This window comes from Charadrius vociferus, unplaced genomic scaffold, assembly GCF_000708025.1.
Source record: "Charadrius vociferus isolate BGI_N301 unplaced genomic scaffold, ASM70802v2 scaffold54, whole genome shotgun sequence".
Lineage (NCBI taxonomy): Eukaryota > Metazoa > Chordata > Aves > Charadriiformes > Charadriidae > Charadrius > Charadrius vociferus.
Window position 1 is genome coordinate 3,891,779 of NW_009648350.1, and position 20,242 is coordinate 3,912,020.

Below are 20,242 nucleotides of genomic sequence, written 5' to 3' on the forward strand. Positions count from 1 at the left end.
CTATCCTATTCTATTCTATTCTATTCTATTCCATTCTGTAGGAACATTCCAACTGAAATATTCCATTCCATTCCATTCCATTCCCATCTAATGGAGTTGCCAGAACAAAAGTGCATCCCAGCTCCTGTACCGAGAGCATTTATAGCAAGTTCATGCTTTGCAGCATCAAGCCTTAAGCTCCAGCCGCTGCCACCGGTGCTGATAAACCCCGAGAGGTAAGAGGGCAGCCACGAGGTTTGATGTACGGGGTTGGTTTGCTGCCAACCTGGCACAGCTTCTGAAGCAATGTGGGGCCAAGAGTGCCATGGGCAACCAGAACCATTTTCCCCCTAAAATCTCCGGGACGTTAGCAGCAAGCATCGCTCTGCTGAAGCAAGGGAGTCGGGGAAAGCTGAACATTCGCTCGCTGCTTTGGCTCTGGCGATAGCTGGACTGATGAGATTCAGGACAGATGACCCGGTGATTAAACAGGCCCAATCCCAACGCTGCACATCCCGAAAAGCCTTTTTGGCAGCTGATGGGGAGGCACTGAGAGAGTTTCTGCTTGCAGAGGGCTCATAGCCATAGGAAGGGAGCACGGTGTCCTCGCTTTATCGGAAAGCACCGTGGCTGCCTTGGGACTCTTTCAAGGCCTTGTGACATGGGTATGCAAACAGATTATTAGGGGCTGAGCCCGGGTGTGAATTTGGAAGCTTTCAGCAAATCTGGGGAAAACAAAATGTAGGCGAGTGTGATGATGCAGCGCTCAGAGCGCGAGAGCCAGAGACACCGGCTGCAAAGGAAGAGAGATTTTGTGCCACGCGGGGTGGGATGAGCATCTGTCTAATCTGAAAATGTCAGCTCAAGGTTTGGGGCTGCCAGTCACTAGTGGGGCGAGCAGTCAGGTTTGGCCATTCGGGAGAACGTGGCTCAGCAGCAAAGTCTGGTTCTGGCATCTTGGACACGTGGGGTTGGAGTTGGTGTGATTTGACTTGGAAATCGGGAATTTGCCTGGGCCACCGAGAGCTTGCTGCTGGGGGCAGCACCCCTTTGCTTACCAACAGCAAGTGCCTCTTCAGAGGGATTTCTCCTGCCTGAAATAACTCCTGGCAGAGCCGTTTTGAAAGAAGGCATTGATTTTGGCTGGGACGCAGGTTTACGTGTCCAACACCGGCTGTAAAGCATCACTCAGGACGGTCAGAGAGTCATGCTGTGGGCCTCGATGCCCACAGGTTGGTATCTCCTGGTTTCGAGTGCTTTGCTGGGCAGCGTTAAGGGTCTCTCATTTACAGCGTTACGGAGCGCAGGAAACGCAAACGTGTGGTTATTATCCCCGTGACTGTTCGGCAGATTCAAATGAGACACGTTGCGACTAAGGCTTCCCAGTTATGATCTGGGTTTCTGTCCTGTGTTGGCTCTGGTCTCTATTCCTGTCACACATCCAACCTACTAAACCTTTCGGTGTGTAACCGGCTGCCTCCCTGGCTTCACCCACATCATCCAGCATCCGCGCATCCCGGCTTGGTCGGTCTGTCCCCCTCCTTTGTGCAGCTGAAGGGTAATTGCCGGTGAGTTGGGACGGATGGCATCTCCGGGCTGTCGTTTTGCGGGTGCAGAGGTTATCCCTTACAGCTACGTGATTGATCACGGCGAGGCTGCGGCTGGGTTCCCAGCGGCCGCCAGCTGCCGTGCCAGCCCCGTCACACCTTGCTCCGTCGGAAGGAGTTGGCGTTAGCAGAGACCTACTTTTTTAAGCTGTCGGAGCTAAACTGTAAATAATGCATGCATATTGAAACGCCACCCAGGTAAGTGCTACAGGGCAAGCTGTCGCGCTGGAAGGGGCTTAAGTTTTTCCATTGGCTCACTCTGTAAAATGAGCCCTTACCCTCTTCAGTGCCCTCCACGAGTCATCTGGGTTGCTCCAGAATTTGAAACAATTAAACCAAACTGTGGAGTCCCTTTTTTTTTTCCCCACCACTGAGGGATATTGGTCCTGACAAATGCTTGAATTGCCTTTGCTGTTCCCTCACTGAGAAAATGAACCGACAGCCAGAAGTACTAGAAAATATCCTAAAGTAGAAAAAACCATGTGGCAGCGTGGCTGGGATGAGGTGACTTACAGCAGCAGGACATCCCTTCCTACCTCCGTGCTTTTCGGAGCTTGCTCACACTCTTGCTGCAGCCTTAAAAGCTTCAGGTAGTCACAGGCGCTACCTGTGATTTCAAACCTCCTTTTCGGGCCACCCTCCGCCTCCTCCTTCCTCCTTCCTGCAACTGGACCAAGGAATAACCCAGTAGTTTTCCTCCACTTGGAGGGAACATCCATCCCACTTCATTGTTCCTGTGGTCCCCTGAGTGTTTTCTAGTCCCGTGCCTGATTAGAAAAGGTTTTTGACTGTGAAAAGTGTGATTATTTTTTTTATTTCTTTTTTTTTAATAATTACTCCTCCACTTCCTCTGCTTCTGGGGGGGAGTGGAAATGAGTTTTGCTTTTGACACATGGCAGTGATTATTTAAATCTGTCCTCCCAACTTGGCCTGCGGAGGGGGGGAATCGACTAGTAGAAATTGTTGTTAAATGAGGGAATCAGCTGGTGAAATAATGAATCCCCACACACGCGCGTTTCCTCCCTGCCTTGGAAGTCCTCCAAACACCCTGCGATTATTTCTCTTGTCTAAAACAGCCGCTGCCTTAGTCCCTTTTTAGCCGGTGAGGGGCAATTCGCTCCCTTGCCCGGGGCCCGGCGGCTGCTCCCGCTCCGGGCTGGTCTCCCGCCACCCTGCAGGAAAGCCATCTCTCCCCCAAGCAGCAATGCCCATCTAATTACCAGCCAGCCCCAGCATGGCTGTCACCCCCAGCTATATTTCCCAATTAGGAGAATCAAACTTTATGATGAAGCTTTGATAGAGGCTTTTTAGATATTATTTTTTTTTTTCAAGCCTTTTCACATCGTGCATCATTAGTGGTGGTAAATGAAGGTGTTTAGTGAGCTCATCCATCACTTTGACTTGAGGCTCTGACTCACTGTCGGGGTGAGTTTCCACCTCTCGTGCCCGCTGCTGCTCTCTTTGAATGAAAATAACGCTTTAAAATAGCGGTGCGAAGGAGGACGGTTGATAAGAGCACTGGAAGCGCCGCTGCTCCTTGCTGCCGTGGGTCGGGGAAGGGCTGGACTGAGATTTTGGATGGTGGCATCTGGGCATCAAGCATTTTGAAGGGACACCGAGGTGTATTTGGGCTGGATTGTTTCTGGGTTGTTTCTTTTTCTTCATGTGCATTGCTGTGGGGCTGGCAGGAGTGGGAGAGCCCAGGCAGGGAGGGTTAGACCGGAGAAGGCAGCGAGCCGGGCACGAGGAGATGTGAGCAACTGGGTGCAGGTCACAGCAGGGCTGCGATGAAGAGAGCGCGCGCACCAGCAGCTGGCACAGCTGGAACTTTCCTGGCACAGGCTCCTGCTTCTCAAGCCCAGCTACTGGTTGATCCAGTTGGTTATAAACAGGAGTTTCCATCTCTCCCTTGGGAACCCGGCCCTGAGGTCCCCACTCACCCCATGGGTGACCCGGACACAGGCTTGACTCATCCCCTTCCAGTTTGACACTTCATCATTAGGGATGGAGAGCAGTCCTGCCGAGAAAGACTTGAGGGCGTTGGTGGATGAAAAGCTGCATCCCCAGCAGCGTGGCCAGCAGGGCGAGGGGGGGCATTCCGCCCCTCTGCTGCGCTCTGGGGAGACCCCCCTGCAGTGCTGTCTCCAGCTTTGGAATCCTCAGCCCAAGAAGGACAGGGACACGTTGGAATGAGTCCAGAGGAGGCCATGAAGATGATCAGGGGGCTGGAGCCCCTCTGCTGTGAGGACAGGCTGAGAGAGTTGGGGGGGTTCAGCCTGGAGAAGAGAAGGCGGTAAAGGGGAGACCTTATAGCCCCTTCCAGTCCCTAAAGGGGGCTTATAAGAAAGATGGGGACAGACTTTTTAGTAGGGCCTGTTGCGGTAGGACAAGGGGTAATGGCTTTAAGCTAAAAGATGGGAGATTTAGACTAGATAGAAGGAAGAAATTTTTTACTCTGAGGATGGTGAAACACTGGGACCTGTTGCTCAGAGAGGTGGTGGATGCCCCATCCCTGGAAACGTTCCAGGTCAGGTTGGACAGGGCTCTGAGCAGCCTGATCGACTTGAAGATGTCCCTGCTTATTGCAGCAGAGTTGGACTAGATGGCCTTTAAATATCCTTTCCAACCCAAACTATTCTATGATTCTATGACTAGATATGATTAGATGTGGTGCAGTCCCTTGGCTCATGGGTGATGGGGTGGAGAACCCCCCCCGCCTCGGCCACGGGCCAAGCATCCCAGCAGCGCGCAGGAAAGTGCAGAAGGATCTTTTGCATCTCAAAAGGAGCTGGTTGGCACCTCCAAGAAAAGGGAGACCAAACTGCAGAGTGCAGATTGGCTTTAGCGTATCTTGCCAACGCACGGCAGCCTGTGTTTTGACACATCCCAGTCCCTGAGGAACGGGGCCTTCAGCCCCAAGACTGATTTCTTTTGTCTAGCAACGTTTAGCTCAGGGTGGCAATATGTTCTTCCAGGTGTTTCACCCTCCCCTTGTCCAGGATTAACGCTGGACTGGGGAGCTGGAGTTCTTCTGGGCGGAAGCCATCCTCGTGTGCTCCTTCCTCGTGCGCTCGCTCTCTCGTGAAGGTCACTTCTCACCTTGCTGTGTTCCTTGGCAGCATCTTGGCTAAGAGAAGCGCCCATCTGGAGCGAGGCCTCTCCTGCGTTCCCTGATTTAATCAGCTATTGGGTCCTGCTGGCCACCGAGTGCTAAAATGTGGCTCATCATCCTGAAGATGATGAGTTGGAGACTTGGAAAAAATATATATGTGTGTGTGTGTTCACATAATATGGACAAATTACTTACCTTGGGAAGATTTGTTGTTGCGCTGATCTCTCCAGCATCGCTCATTCCCCTCGAACAGCCAGCTCGGAGCACAGCGGCCCAAAACCTCATCACTGACGGGTACAGAAAACAGAAAAAAGGGCAAAATGTCCGCGTTTGGAAAGCGGAATGGGAGAGGGGGATTGGTTTGTAGTTTTATTGATACAGCTGATAGTGGGGCCTGTCTTTTATCAGAAAAGCGAGTAGATTACACAGCCAGGCAGGGACAATTCCGGGAAGGTTTTTATGGTTTTCCTGCTTGTCCGGAAGAATTTGCAGTGCCGTGGGGACTGGGGGAGGTGGGCAGCACTGATGGTTGGCTGTAAAGAGCAGCACGCGAGATGACTTTTCTGCTATGCCCAGCTTCACCTCCGCTATTAGCTCGGTTTTCATCTTTTTTTTTTTGGAAGATGAGTGCTGAAATCCCCTACATTAGCGGGGAAATAATCTGCCAAAAGCAATGAAGTGCTGGAGGAAGAGCGAGTGTTCTCTGGGCAGTTAAAGATACTCGTCGTTGACTGTTGTTTGGCTTTGCAGCCCCAGAAACGGTGGTGGCTGCTTTCTCCTGACCCCGGACTCGTGGAAAGGGTCTGTTAAAATGAAATAACTTTATGAGCAGGTAGCAAAGCTGCACGAGAAACCGTGCCCAGTGGGAAAAGGAACCTACGGGATGCAGATAAAGCGGGTTCAACCCCCTGCTCCATCGAGCGACTTTCTGCTGTACTTATAAAGAGAGGAGGACAGGGGTACTATTAAACCTTCTCATTGGAAAAGAATGTGAAAAAGCTACAAAAAAACATCCCTTTTTCTTTTGAAGACACGAGCAGGGAATTAGTAGTGGATCAGGTTGTATCCTGTTATTCCTCAGCGGATGAAAGCTGGGGTTACAATGGTGGCTCTGTTCTGCTGTGCTGAGTAGGACCCATTATTTTCTGCGCACGTTAATGTGAAGCAGATTGCATCTCCCGGGGCAGGGGGGGCTCGGGGAAGCAGTCACACACCGGTCAGGTCTCATTAGCTTAACACTGCCTAATCCCCCCGGGTCTCGTCCCTCCCCGAGTATCGTATACCCCTGCAGGGGAGCAGGATGGTGACAGTACAAGGGCTTCCTTGGCCAACATAACGTCAGTTTATTGAAAACCACGCGGAACAGAATTTTTTGAGGCTCCATAGATGTGCAAATTGCAATTAAAAACTGATAGTAAGGCCAAACTGGTGAAAGGCACCTCGGAGGACACCGGCCCCATAGCTGTGGGGTGGCTGCAGGCTTGTCCATCCTCCGCCGTGTGTGGGGGAAGCGGTTCGCATCCCCCCCAAAAAAACCACCTGTATGAAACATGTCTGCGGTCAGGCTGAAACAAAAGTAGGTGGTTTCCCTTTGATCCACCTACGGGAGCATCAGGACCCATGTCACGATTCAAACCCTCTCTTTGGCCACCGGAGGTGTCGGGATGGTGATGGGAAGGGCAGGGGTTTGGCTTGAAATGGAAGATGTGGCAAGGATTGTGGGGGGAAGAGAGGAAAACAGGGAGTGATATCAGCTCCTGGATGTGGAGAAAACCTCTTCCCAACCAGCATGAGGGACAAGCAGGGACCCCGGGAGCCGGGTTGGCGGCTGCATCTCGTGCTCTGGCTCTCATCAGAGCAGCACAGGCAATCGGGGACCTCTGCCTGCCTAAACTCTTCCAAATGTGATCTGTGCTCCAATAAAATAAACAGTTTAGGGAAAGCGAAGCCCCAGGCACACACTTTGGCAGCTGATCGCTCCCTAATTGCAGGAAGAGCAGTTGGGAAAGGGTTGGTTTTTTTCATCTTTGGGCTGGTTTCTGATGAGAAAACTGGGCTGGAGGATCAGAGTTGAAGCTTCTTTCCTCTCACCCTCCCCCAAACAAAAATCCTGTTTTCTTCCCCTTTGTATTAATGGCATTCAACTTATTTCAAGGAACAGGAAACGCAAACAGCCTCTGCAAAGTGCGAATCTCGGGCCTTCAGCGAAAGCATGTTCGGTTTGATACGTGCCATTCTCTGCAAACTTTTCTTGGGCTTTCTTTTGTTGTTTGACGGCACCAGGGGCAGGTTGGAGGGTTGTAGGTGGATTTTGGAGGGTAAACCGGTGCCGATGCCTCTCAGGCCACCCTGCCTGACTGTCTGTGTTTCCCCCACCCCACAGCTCCCCAGTTGCCTCCTGATAAAGAGAAAGGTATGGAGATAATTAACAACAGCCCCTTTCATCTGTGAATAGGCAAGATGCGTCAAAACGGATTTCTTTGTCTCTAAAATTTGTGACGAGGGGGACAGAGAGGGAGCAGCCACGTTCTCCTCCCCCCCCCGCCCCTGGCTCCATGGGGGTCACATCCAGCCTGCTTGCAGGGTCATTCCTTGCAACAAGAAGATGAAGTGGTAACGAAACCAAAGGGAGAGGCTGAAATGGAGGATTTCAAGCAATGAGCCATCCCAGTTTACAGAACGGGCTGGAGCCCCTTGCCGTGCTCCGTCCATCCCCACGGGTCCCTCACCATCGCAGCCCCTTCCCCTTGCCCCCCATCTCTCAGCCTCCCTAGCCCTTTCCTTTTTCCTCCTCTTCCTTTCAACTCACCGGTTTGGAACTGTTTTAAACATACTGGCAGCAAATCATATGTTTTTATGAGCAATTTACTAGTGATTTCTCTTCCTATGGCCTCATTCCTTTGGACGCTGAGGACTGCAACCCAATTCAGAGGTCCTTTTCCCAGTCAAACCAGAGCGCATCAGCTTCCTTTCTCTCTAGTGGGGAGTTGCTCATGTGAATCCAATAGTTACTTGGGTATTTTTAATATACTCAATCATAAAAGTCCCTTTCCAAGAGCCTTTTCGGCCTTCTTTTTCCCCCATGTTAGAATCTAAAGAAAACGTTGTTTATTTTATTGCAAACTAGTGTTGGTTTTAATGCAAACTAGTGTTGGTTTTAATGCAAACTAGTGTTGGTTTTAATGCAAACTTGCCCCATTTCTTATTCTGGTCCAATTCTCTTCCAGGAGGTCATTTACAGAAGCAACAAGCCCAACATGTTGTTTCCTTTTAAATTCTTGATTTTTTTTCTATTGGCACTTGTGCAAATTGCCTTTTCTGCAAATGCATGTTATTAATGGGGCGTCAGCTGCAGTTTCTTATTACGCTGGAGTAGAGTTTGTTGGAAATATTCCAGCAGAGCTTCTCTATAGGAAAATGCAGGTTTCTTGAGAGCAAAATGTATCATAGGAAGGAGTATATAAATACATTTCATTCTGGGGAGGATGGGGATAGAAAAAACGGAGTACTCCAACAGCAGGGTATTTACATTTTTTTGCAATAAGTTAAATAGAGTTATAATTAGAGCAAAGCATTTTGATGGATGCCAAATGCTTATTTTTAGAATTTTGTTTAGCAGGAAATTAAAAACAAGTTGGGGAAAAAAAAAATCCCTCCTCTTGTAACACATAAATGGTGGTTCTCATACAGAGCAACAGTCCGTCGCTTCACTAAACGTTTGAATCCGTGGCTCCGGACCATGACAAGGAGCTGGCTGTGCGGCATGCAAATGAAAGTAGTTCTTCTGCTTAATTATCCCTACTGGAGATATCTATCAAGTTGTTTCTTCGGATAACAGTACTTCATTTTCCAAGAAGCTTGTTGCTTTTAAAGGTTTAATTGGGTCCTTTTGCTAAATACCACAGAGATGCCGTGAAATTATGACACAGCAGTAATCTCGCGGCTGTCGGCTGTTGAAGGCTGCAGGGATGGAGCTGCTGATGGAGCTTGGCCAAGGGAAGGAGGAGGTGCTATTTCGGTCCGGCCCAGACTTTTTGTTTGGTTTAACCTCACCACAACCTAGGGGTTGCCATCATAAGGCTATAAGTCACCAAATCCCCACCACGTGCAGCTGCTTCTCCAGCAGCCTGGGCGTGAGCCCCAGCAGTTGGACCCAGATGGACGTTCCTTGAGTTCACGGGTAATGGATCTGTGACTTCCACTTGGCCGGTGTTAGTGGGTCAAATTTATGTGGTTTGGACTGAAAACCGAAAGCAGTGCACATTTCTTTTCTCCTTTTAAATTCATTTCAGTAACTTGTTCAGTGTGGCTGGTTCCTTTTTGTGTGGTGATATTTTTCTTCTCAGCTTCCAAAGTCAGTGCAGCCGTCACACTTCCCGCAGCCTGTGTGCCCATCAAAGAGCGTGGAAGCCAGTCCCTGCCTGCAGTTTTTGCCCAAGCTGCCTCCCCTCCCTTCCCCTTGGTTTCCCATCTCCTCTGTGCTAGCACAAGGCTGAGGCACATCAGCCTTAGAGAGGGACTAAATATCGCATTGCCAAAATGCTTAACGCAAAGAAAATTTATGTCCTTTATTTCCCTTCCTCAGAAAGATGCTCTAGGGTGGAATTAGAGATGTTTTGGGAGATGTTAAAGTAAATTAATCCACCCATCCCCAAACAGAGACTCTTCTCTGTTTCTTCTGTTCTCCATTCTCTTCTTCTGCACTTTGTTTCTCCCCAAAGAGATGCTGCACCTAAAATATTAGATTCCTCCCCCCCCCCCCACTATTATTTTGAATATTAGGATGCTTAGGTGTGTTTAGAGCTGGATCTGGATCTTCAAAGTCTGAGCACAGCTGTCCAAAGCCACTATCAGCTCTCAGATAACTCAGCCCACGTGACATACCGAGCAGAAGAGCTGAGGGCTGTGCTGTGAGTAGGACATCTGATGGCACGGTGACATCTCATCCCTTCACCACACCAGGGGTGACACAGTGTCCCTGTCCCCTGCAAGGTGGGAACTCGCCTGCAAGGTGGGGGCTGTGTCCCTCCTGACCTGGGTTTGGGGTGATGTGCTGGCTTTTAGGCACCAAGGGCTGGGTGACGCTGCTCTCTAGTGGATGGCTCTTCATCAAACGGGTTGGGATGAAGGAGTTGAGGCTGGTGGAAAGGGTCAGCACTCATCCAGCAATAAAAAATTCTTTTTCTTGTTATTTGTGTCATAAGCTTTTATAATTTAATATGTCTGTGGAGACGTTACACAGGCATGGAGTAATTTAGTGAAGAAATATAAATCAAAGGTGCTTGACATTATCTTACCGTGATGGGAGGGATTTATCGATTGAGATCTTTCTGATGCCGACCGTCCTTCCACTACCACACCGTGGCTGAAGCTGCAAGACCCGTGTCGGTTCTCCTGGTGCAGGGGATGCTCTTGGGTGCACAGAAATTGCTCTTCCCATCAAATATCCCATGCGCTTACCAAGCTGTGTGCCTGGAATAGGGGAGGAACAGGCTTGGTGAGGAGCCAAAGACAATTCAGGGGGATTTGGAAAAGGAAAGACATGTAAACAAAGAGCTATTCTGGGAGCAGCCCGTGCACTTGGGCACGCAGCGGGGCGGGGGGGAGGTTTGCTGCAAGCATCACACGCGCAGCCACCAGCAGCATGCAACGCTGGGGATCCTCTGCAAGAGAAAAACAGAGAAGAAAAATTTAGCATTCCCTCCAGGTATGCTCTTAACAAGATGCTTAAAAAATGCTGTGCTGGACCTGAGAAACAGCCCCGTGTTTGGTCTCGCAATGGCAGTAGGAGATTCTGTTTAGGGATGTTAGGTGATGCGATTCCCACAAAGCATTCCCAGCAGCCGCAATTATTTTAAAAATGGGCGGAATAAAGTTCATTTTGATGTCAAGCATCAGGGCCAAAAATTAGATGCAAAGCCCCCAGGTGATGAGCTCCAGGCTGAGCGATCTGCCCTTCCTACCCCCAAAAAAATCAGATGGCACTCGCTGGAGGAGCACTCTGGGATTTTGATAGCAGGGAAAGGAAGCGAACAAAGGGGATGTCTGGACTTCATGATGTGAAAACTGCAAACCTTAGCAAAACTGGGAAGGCTCTTGCAACAAGAAGAGACCAACATAACTAATCCACACTGGTACTTTCCCTTTTAACAACAAAGACTTAGGAATTTCTTATGTATTGGTAAGCACTAAAGGAGCTTTAAAGTTACATATTTTTGTATTTCTATATTTAAAAATCCTCTTTACCCTGAAGCTGTCTTAAGAAGAGGAGTGCAATCTTTCCAAGCTATTCATTTGTTAAGGCAGTGAAAAACAGAGACTTCAAACTACGCTGTTAATAATCCTCTAAACCTTTTTGTGGCAGTAAACAACGAGCTAAACCAGCTAATGACTAATCACAACAGCACACACACACACACACGCTGGAGTGTTGACGAATAAAGCTTCAGAATGAAGTAAAAGGTGAGCATGGGCTGTGGTGGGCCAATGTAGGAATTGCGTGTCTCCAAATTTTTGGAGGATTTGGCAACTCCAGTTCTGAGCTGGGCTCCGTCTGTGTTATTTTTGGATTGCACCTTTCCTGTTTTGATGGGTTGGGGTTTTTTTTAAACAAAAGAAAAAAAAAAAAAAAGAAAGTATTGAACCACACAGCATCACAAACCTGTTAAAATTATATTTTTTTTTTAACTTAACTTGGGAAATACAGTTCTTTCCTTGCTGCTGGCATAAGTAGAAGCATTTTGCTCTGGGACTGTAACGCCTCTCCCTATTTTAAATAAAGAGCAGCTGCAAAACATAAACACACACACACAGGCACTTGCGTGTGTATTTTTATATCCCCCCAGCCTCCTGACACAGCCTTTGGACCAGCCAGTGCCTCTCGGGGTCCCACAGCCATTGCTGTTCAGCAACAGGCTGCTCACGTGGGATCAAACCACCAGCCCTTGTGGGGCAATGAAGCAAAAGGGTATTGGTGAATTACAGAATTTCTACTATTTTGCTCCAGGACATAAGCCCAGCCAATTTTATTTTATTTTTTTTTTTTTTTAAATCCTAACATGACTTTTGATGTTATCAGCCACAGCAGTGCCGTGTCCGCTTTGGACCTCCCACAAAGCCCTTGATCTCAGTGACATCCCGTGGCTGCGAGCGGGGAGGTTAATTTGAGCTCTGTGTACACACGCCTGCCTTTTATCCACTGAGAGTTTAGTCTTTCAGCATCGGTGGGTGTCCCTTGGTTCATGCATTAAGAGCGACAAAGAAAGAGCAGTCTATTCTCATCTTCCCTGTTTTTTTCATCCTTATAATTATATATACATTATATGTATAGTATAAAATATATATTATTACATATACCTCAGTCACATTCCTCATTTAAGCTAAATAATTTTTTCTTGGCTCTGTTCTGCCTTTGAGGGTAGGGGAGCATAATGCTTTCGTCAACGTTATTACTAACATTTATTTATAACACATTTAAATAATAATAAATAACCACATTTATTTGTATTCCTTCCGTCCATTTCCAAAATATCTAGTCCAGTGTATCACTGTCATCATTTGAAGCAGGAGTAGGGACTTTGAAAAAGCTGTTTAATACTTATCTTTGACACCACCAGTATTCCAGGACAAGTCTTTTATCTCAAGACTTTACTTTTTTTCTGATCGCTCATTATGTTCAATAATTTTGCTGACATTTTCGTAAATAGTTTTCTTACCAGTGATATCATACAAATGTCCTACTGTAGTTCTTCACTCTATGGGGGTGCCTCTCCTTCCTTTTCCTTGAGCTATTCCTTTGCCCTCCAAGGAAGTGGCTCGATAGCCCAATTACACTCTATTACATGACACATCAGCATCTCATGTCCCGATTTGTGCAGTACTTAAGAGAAATGTCATGAATTTAAACCAAGAGGAAATCCCTTTCTTTTAATTCTCTTTGATCTAAACATCGATATTCTTGTTCCTGGGAACATCTTCTGAACTGATTCAGTGCTACACGCAAAATAGCTCTCAGTTCAGCGTGAGCATATATAAATCGGCATCCTGCCAAAGCATTATTTAGTGCGTGGTTGTATATCCCATCCTATCATTACATTGGTCAAAACCCCATATACTTTTTCCAGCTGGGAGAAAAAAAAAAAAAATCTGTGTCTTCCCCTATGGAATATCCTCATAAAATGTGAGGATGAAACCAAGTGGGTGTAACTGATCCTCCACTAAAGCTCGTAGGGATTTGTTTAATGGTAAGATCTTCCTACAGAGAGAGATTTGGGGCCGTTCTGTGGCAAGCTTTATGGCAGGGATAAAAGTTTTTACAGCTGTTTGTTAACATAATATCCTCCTCATTTCCATGAGATGGTTCAGAATATCCACAGAACTATTTTTATTGAATCATGTTTGGGGTTTGTTTGTTTGTTTCCCGAGGGACAGATTGAGCGTAGGCTGCTGCAGAAGAGCAGAACCATCCCCCAGCACAAGCAGAGGGCTGCTCTGCCCCGCTGATTCAGGAGATTTCCTCTGCCTGTGATACAGACTGCGGATTGTCAGGGTGAAAAGGCTATTTGTACAAGATAATCAATCCGTTTCAGTAGGTATCAGCTAAATCCCTTGCAAGGGGAAAAGGATAGAGCTCTAGTGAGAAATTCTTTTTTCCTTGCTGGCACAAACTGTATGCATGCTCCGAGGGGGAAAAAAAACAAACACAAATGCAAAGCAATATTGAAAGCAGATCAAAACAAAACAAAAAAAAAGAGCTGCCCTGAAGTTATCCCCATTCCCCCTTTGTTATCTTCTTGGTTTTGCTAAATTAAAGCCACACTAGAAGTCCCACAAGAAGTTAGAGGAAGGCAGGCGGACGGGGGATATCCATGCTGGATAAAACAAAGATCAACCCCTGAATGCTTACTTTAGCCATGCTTTTAGATGGTTATCACTTATTCACAGGGATACTATGTGCTTTACTGGACAGTGAGATCCCAGTGTAACCAGCTTTAGGCTCCCAGACAGCAAAACAAGAATAATTTAGGTGTGGGGTTCTTTTAGTTTAGGCGGGAAGAGCTTGTTACCGAGGCATCACTCTGGCCCCAGCCCCACTACACCTCGCTTGCCGGGGCTGCTTCCAAACAATGATGCAGCAGTACATATGGGAGAGAAGTAGCTGCCAACATATGGACATCAATTTTTTTTTTTTTTAAATAATAAATATATACTAGTTCATTGGTTTCTTTCCCAGTGTTGCCAAAAAATTACCAGTAGAGAGAACCACGTCACATTAACAGCTGTCTTTCTGCCCACATACAGATTAAATGAGACCTTGTAAAGGGATAAGTATAGATCTTGCTAAATTACTGTGGGGTGGGGGTGGGGTGTTTGAAGTTCCAGCTAACATAGCAAACCACGAAGTGTCGCTAATAGAAGTGCCACTGCAGCAGTGAAATGGATCCCCGAGGCACCGGAGAGTTTAGTGAGCATCCAGATGTGTTAAGCATCAGGTTATTATTGACCTGTTCACTGGAGCTTTTTTGCACTGTATGATCTGTCTTGCCGTTAAAAAAAAACAAAAACAAAAAAAAAAACAAAAACAAAAAAACCCACACCCAAACAAACAAAAAAATCTTTCATATTAAGCAAGGAAAAAACTTAGTAGCTTCATAACTTTTTTTAAAAGCCCTCTTGTTCTCCTGCTACCAAGGTGTGCTGGAGGACTGATCCCCCACCTAGGTAAGTTATTTCTACCAGAACTTCCAGAGCTGATTGCTTCTAGAAATTTTGAGCTATTTTCTTACATTAAATAAGCTTTAAGTCTAACCTAACAGTGTTAAAGTGAGGGCTCAACTCTTTTGATGCCCGACGCATAGATTCACCCTGGCAGTTTTGATTTAAAACACATCCCTGTGGAGGAGCAGCTCAGGGTCTTACCTAAGGCGAAGGGGATTTGCATCAATTCACTGCCATAACTTGTCTCTGACTGGTTTCAGGCCGGGTAGCTCTTTGCCTATAGCTGCACCTGCATGAAAAACAAAGACCAAGTTAGTAATTGCTGTGGCTCAGACTGAGCAGCCTGGGCTACCGGCACAAGCCTTTGCCCTCTTGCAGAGCCAGGCTTGCTGGCGACGGCAGGGGAGGGGGCTGAGGGACTAAGCCCAAGCTCTGACTCTTCCTCCAGCCCCTTTGCACGACTCAGCTCACAGCGTGGAATAAATTCAATAACCAGTAGCGTTACCCATCACGCGCCTCTCCACTTTGCAGTGCGAGTTGGGTAATACATACAGCTTTAAGGTGCCGTAGAGGGGTGTAGGAGATGCGTCCCGGCTTCACCGCGTCGTGCGGCTGAGAGAAGCCCAGCTGGGAAAGTGCTAATTGCACCACTGCACCAAAGTTAAAACAAAGATTAAAATTGTAGAAATTGGCCAGCCTTTTGCTAAGCAGCCTGCACGAATTATCTTTCCCCAGGGCAAGCCAGCAACTGAAACGCTCAGGTAATAACAAACGCTAGCAGCAGGTCTCGTTAGCCTTTCCTCCTGCCCCAACCCCACCATTGGCTGATACGTGTAATAAATCGCTTAATGATTCAAGATTCGTTTAAAATAAAGTTTCCCATCAGATTAATATGCCTTTGAATGGGCCTAAATCACAGTTTCAGAGCCTGCCATGGTTTATTATAGGCTTGAGCGTCTGTTTATAGGTAAAGCCCCAGCGCACTTAGCCCACAGGAAAATCACTTAGTGAAGGGCGGCTGAGCCATCAGGCCGGTTTGGTTTCTTCTCTTCAGACCACAACTCTCTTGCTGGGATGCCCGAAGCAAGCGCAGAGACTTGGAGCACGCAGCTGTGCTTACGGTTCCCACTGCGTTGCCTGCGCCTATGTAGGGATGCTGTGTTTTAACCCAAAAATCCCACTCGGCTGCGTAGGACCCTGCAGGGCAGAGCTCTGTGCTGGGGCTTCAGTTTGTATCAGCTAAGGCGGTTCCTGCAAAGCCAGAGGAACAACCCTCTTGGATTTCATCTGAGCTGGAGAAATGAAACCACATAGTAAATAAATAATACACCCATAGAAGCCCATGGTGATGATGATTTTGGACAGTACACCCTCCCCACCTTCCCCCCCCCCCCCCCCTAAAAGGGTTTATTTCCATAGGAACTGCAGGAATTTCACTCCTCCTTGGCTTGCAGGTCTCCGGTACATCAAGTGGCCATGGCCAACTCCTCATATCCCAGTGGTGAACATGGGTATTGATCAGTCAACAATAAAATGCTTTGGTACTTACCAATAACCTTCGTTTCGTTCCACCCTGCCTCTATTTTAAGTTATTCCCCCAAAGTCTAGTGGGGAACTCACAACACCTTACAAGGTTGTCTGTCTATGTGCTTTATTTACGAATTAAAGCATAGCACAATTTACAACTGTTTAGTTGTGTTACGTCTGTAACTCCTCAGGGGAAAAGCCCACCGCTTCCCAGCTGCCTGCACCCACCCCCAAGTCACAGACAGCCCACGGCTTGGGGCACACGTTGTGGGACGAGCCGTAAAAACCTCTTACCGTGCCGTGCCGGACAAATTTCAAACAAGGTGCGTTGGCAGCAGAGCAGACACGCTTGAGCATCTGTGCAGCGGAGGTGGTGGGCTTGCTCGGCCGTGGGCATTGCTTGGCGGCTAAGAAAAGCAGTGTTAGTGCTGGTTTGCATTTTCAGCTAGAAAAACCAACAGGTGCCGAGCAGAACCGTTCCCCGGCTCAGGCGGTAATGAAAGGCAAAAGCATTTCTGCAGCTGGCTGGTTTGGCGTGAGGCTAACGCCTGTGCCACCACAGCAGACGAGACATGTGCGCTCACCAAGTCGACATGAGCAATTAGCATGCGTGAGGCTCCTTCCACCTCCTAATTCACTCGGAATAATTCATTAGCAAAAAGTCCTCAGCAGTGCTAGTCTGCTGACAGGTCCTCATTGTAGATGTGTTCTTTGGTTTGCTTTAGAAGATAAATTGACCTGTGAAACTCCAGTCTAGCTCATGCTAATGAGCCTCCGTAGGGCCATTGTGAGAATTAATTTATTTATCTAAGGATTTCTCCATAGTGCTCATCTCCTCGACAGCTAGAAAGAAGAGACATAATAGGTCTAACACACTAGAAATACTAGATCAAATCACCCAACCCTGGAGGTGTCTATCTTACATTTGCTGTCTCGGGCTAAAGTTGTTCTGGCTTGGGGTCTCAGTTTCCCACCTGTACAGCCAAGAGGACAAACAAGCATCCTCCTGCTCAAAGAGCTTCATAGGCAGCAGTGGGAGAAGTTACACCAGCAATCCCTGTCCATCCAATCCAGGGCTTCCTCACCCTTTTTTGCACCTTTAAGAGCAGCAGGATAACCTCTTTATTCCAGGGTTTTGCAGCGGCTGTAGAAAAGAACTCTGCACTGCTTCTGAATTATGGGGTTTTTTATGGTCTCCTTGTTTCTGGCCATCTCTATCAATAAACAGCCTTGAAATGTCTCTCTGCCTCCCTGCAACTGCACAGACACACTCCTGGCCTCTACAGAAGAGGTGGTTAGCCCCAGTCGAACATCCTACCTATGTAACTCATGTTCTTTTCCCCTCCAAGAGCAGCCAGAGAGCCCAAAGTGATGCCACCAAGCAGAGACGTCCCCCCACATTAACGTCCCTCTCCTTTTCTTCCCCTGCAGCTTGAAAGCTGTCCTGATGGGGAAGCCTCAGGACAACACAGTGGACTTGTCGGGCATCCCGCTGACGCTGAAAGACTTGGACCGCGTCACGTCCTACCTCCAGCACAGCTCAGAGCACATCGACACGGTGGAGCTGTGCTTCACGGAGCTGACAGACGACATGCTGCTGCAACTGCTGCCGGCGCTCTGCGTGCTGCCCCACCTCACCACCCTCTCCCTCAACGGCAACCGGCTGACCAAAGCCATCCTACGGGACCTCACCGAAACCCTGAAGGACCCCAAGAAGTTCCCCAGCGTCACCTGGATCGACCTTGGCAACAACGTGGACATCTTCTCCTTGCCGCAACCCTTCTTGGTCAGCCTAAAGAGACGATGCCCAAAGCAAGGCAACTTGCCAACCATTCTGGAGTTTGGCGAGGGTCAAGTAAGCGATTTGGAGGGCCAAGACGGCCTGGCCGAGAGCCAGGAGGACCTGCGAGCTGGACCAGGCAAGACAGACAACGTAGGCTTGCAGCAGACAGACAGAACAGTCGAGGCTGGGGAGCTCCCCAACTCGGAGCAAGGTGCTGCAGTGCCGCAGACATGATGTCCAGCTCCGGCGGGCACATTGAGCGAGGATGACTTAAAACCGAGACCTCAACGGTGGAGGTCGTGGAGGGTCAACTCACACGGTGGGATGCTTCGGGAGTCTGGACTGCTGCCTTCCTCCCGTAAGATGAATGTCAACTTTTTTCTTTTCGAAGAACACAAAGGTGATCGCATTGAATACTTGTATTTTATAAAAGCTGGCCAGGTATTTTTAAACATTAGAGACGTGCTATGCTTTTTAACCTCTCAAAAATGCATCTCCAAAGTGGTGTAATATGAGGCCCTTAGAAGAGCACAAAAGGGGAGAAGAAAGGTGTCCAGGCTTTGCAGGGAAGGGCTCCCTTTCCTTAGCGCTGGATCTAGCCAGACCCCAGCTGCTCTCCCACGTGAGATGGACAGACAGCAGTCACCCCAAAGAGGGCTGCCGCCGAGATAAACCTGAAATCCTTTCCAGTCCTGACTTCAGGAGTTGCTGGTGAATAGCACATCTGCTGAGATACAACAAAAGTCTGATCACACACTAACCGGGGGTGTTTCTCTTAGTATTGTGAGCCAGCCCGAAGGGAGAGCTTTGCTTCCCTGCTGTGGAGCTAAATCCCAGCCCACTGTGTGCCTGGACGCCGCTCTCGCCCTCCAGCCTTACCGAAATCAGGCTGGCATTTGTGCCTGCCCAGTATTTATTCAGATGTAAAATCCAGTTTCCCACCAGCCGTGCTGCTGTAATAACTCCAGAGCTTTTAATGTGGTACCTGGAGCTTGCACCAGCAAAGCCGGGAGTGTTTGATCCGCTTTGGGGAGCAATCCACAGCTCACGTTGATTGCTGTTGCTGACAAAAGAGACCACAATACTGAAGACTTATAAAAGAAAAAATAATCCTGGGGTTCATCCCTGTATCACTGCCACCGAGGGCTGGGTGGACACAGCTGGATGGAGGTTTAAAGCCTCAGAAAGACAGTTGGGTCACTTGGCTGTGTCCACTGTCCCCTGGACCAGAAGTGCTTTGTTTCTAAAATGTTGGTTTTGTGGTTTTGGTTTGTTGGTTTTTTTTCCTAAGAGAAGTGGGTTTGATTTTATTTTATTTTTGATGGAAAATGGATCACCCCGGAGCAGCAGCACTGGAATGGGCACTTTGGCTTTTGAACCAGAATTTCATTTGATCCTAAACCCAGGGGGAGGGCAGGAAAGCGTGAAAAACTTCCTCTCCCTTACATTCAAAGGACCAAACATGACTCCCTTTGCTAAGAGGGAGCCCCTTTCTATCTGTTCGAAGCCCATCCCTGACCAGCTTTACAGCATCGTTTTCCTGGCTCACAGCAGTGACCCTCTGGCTTTGCTGCTTCTGGGTGCAAACACAGTCAGACTTTTTTGGTCATCATTTTGGCTCTGTTCATTTAACGTCACTGCATTTGGAAGCTTTTTTCCAGAGGGGCTTCATGCTGTCGGTTGTTGTTTCTCCTCCGTACGCAAGTAGATAACTTAGAAGAAACTCTGCTACTCGTTTTAATACATTTGGTGATGTTCAGTATGATTTGCATGTATCCACGCCTTTTTCCTTTTTTTTTAAACGCTAACTCTTTCCAACAGGCATGAAAAAAAACCTTTGCAGTGAATAAACTGTTCTGTTTGAAATAAAGGAGCTATCTGTAATCAAAATAAATGACAATGTTTAATAAAGACCCGGCGTTGAATTTTCCCTCTGTACAGGTTGATACGCCCAGCTGGCAGCCCAGAGCAACCCAGCAAAAACCAGTGCTAAGCACTGCAGGTCTGGGTTCTCCAGGGTGCTAAAAAATAAAAAAGGGACGCTGTAGCTGGCTGGAGAAATAACTAGCCCAGTTTATGGGCTGGATTCTGCAGGGTGGGCACAAGGTAGACACAGAAGCATCATAAAAGCATCTGTTAAATTTTAAATGTCGCCAGCGTGCAAAACTAATGTGGGAGAAAGGAATACTGAGAGCGTCATACTGCTCCACAGGGTATTTCTCTCCAGCGTTACAGTCTTACTGCACTGAAGGAAATGGTTTTTTTATTTGCAGGAAGGACTCTCTATATGATGTTGGTTCCAGCACCCAAACCATGGCAGGGGCTTGCACGGGACATAGCAGCCAATGTGCTGGTGGGAGCAGGTTTGTCCTAACTCAGGAGACCTCTCCTGCAGCACTTGGGGACTATTTCCACCGTTACTACAATTCTGATAACGTACCTTTAATAGAGGTATAAATTAAGCAAGGTGTGATACGCCAGGTCAGCCAGGTCCCAGCTGCATCCCTAACCATCAGC

General features: G+C 48.0%; 1 protein-coding gene across 1 annotated transcript in view; it reads left to right on the forward strand.

Moving 5' to 3' along the window:
* LRRC75A (leucine rich repeat containing 75A) overlaps window positions 1–17,959 on the forward strand; it is a 97,424-nt gene extending 79,465 nt beyond the window's left edge. Inside the window, exon 4 of the mRNA XM_009885162.1 lies at window positions 17,374–17,959. Within this exon, the coding sequence (XP_009883464.1) occupies window positions 17,374–17,959 (586 nt within the window). The remainder of the gene's footprint in view (window positions 1–17,373) is intronic.
* Window positions 17,960–20,242: the final 2,283 nt, after the last annotated feature.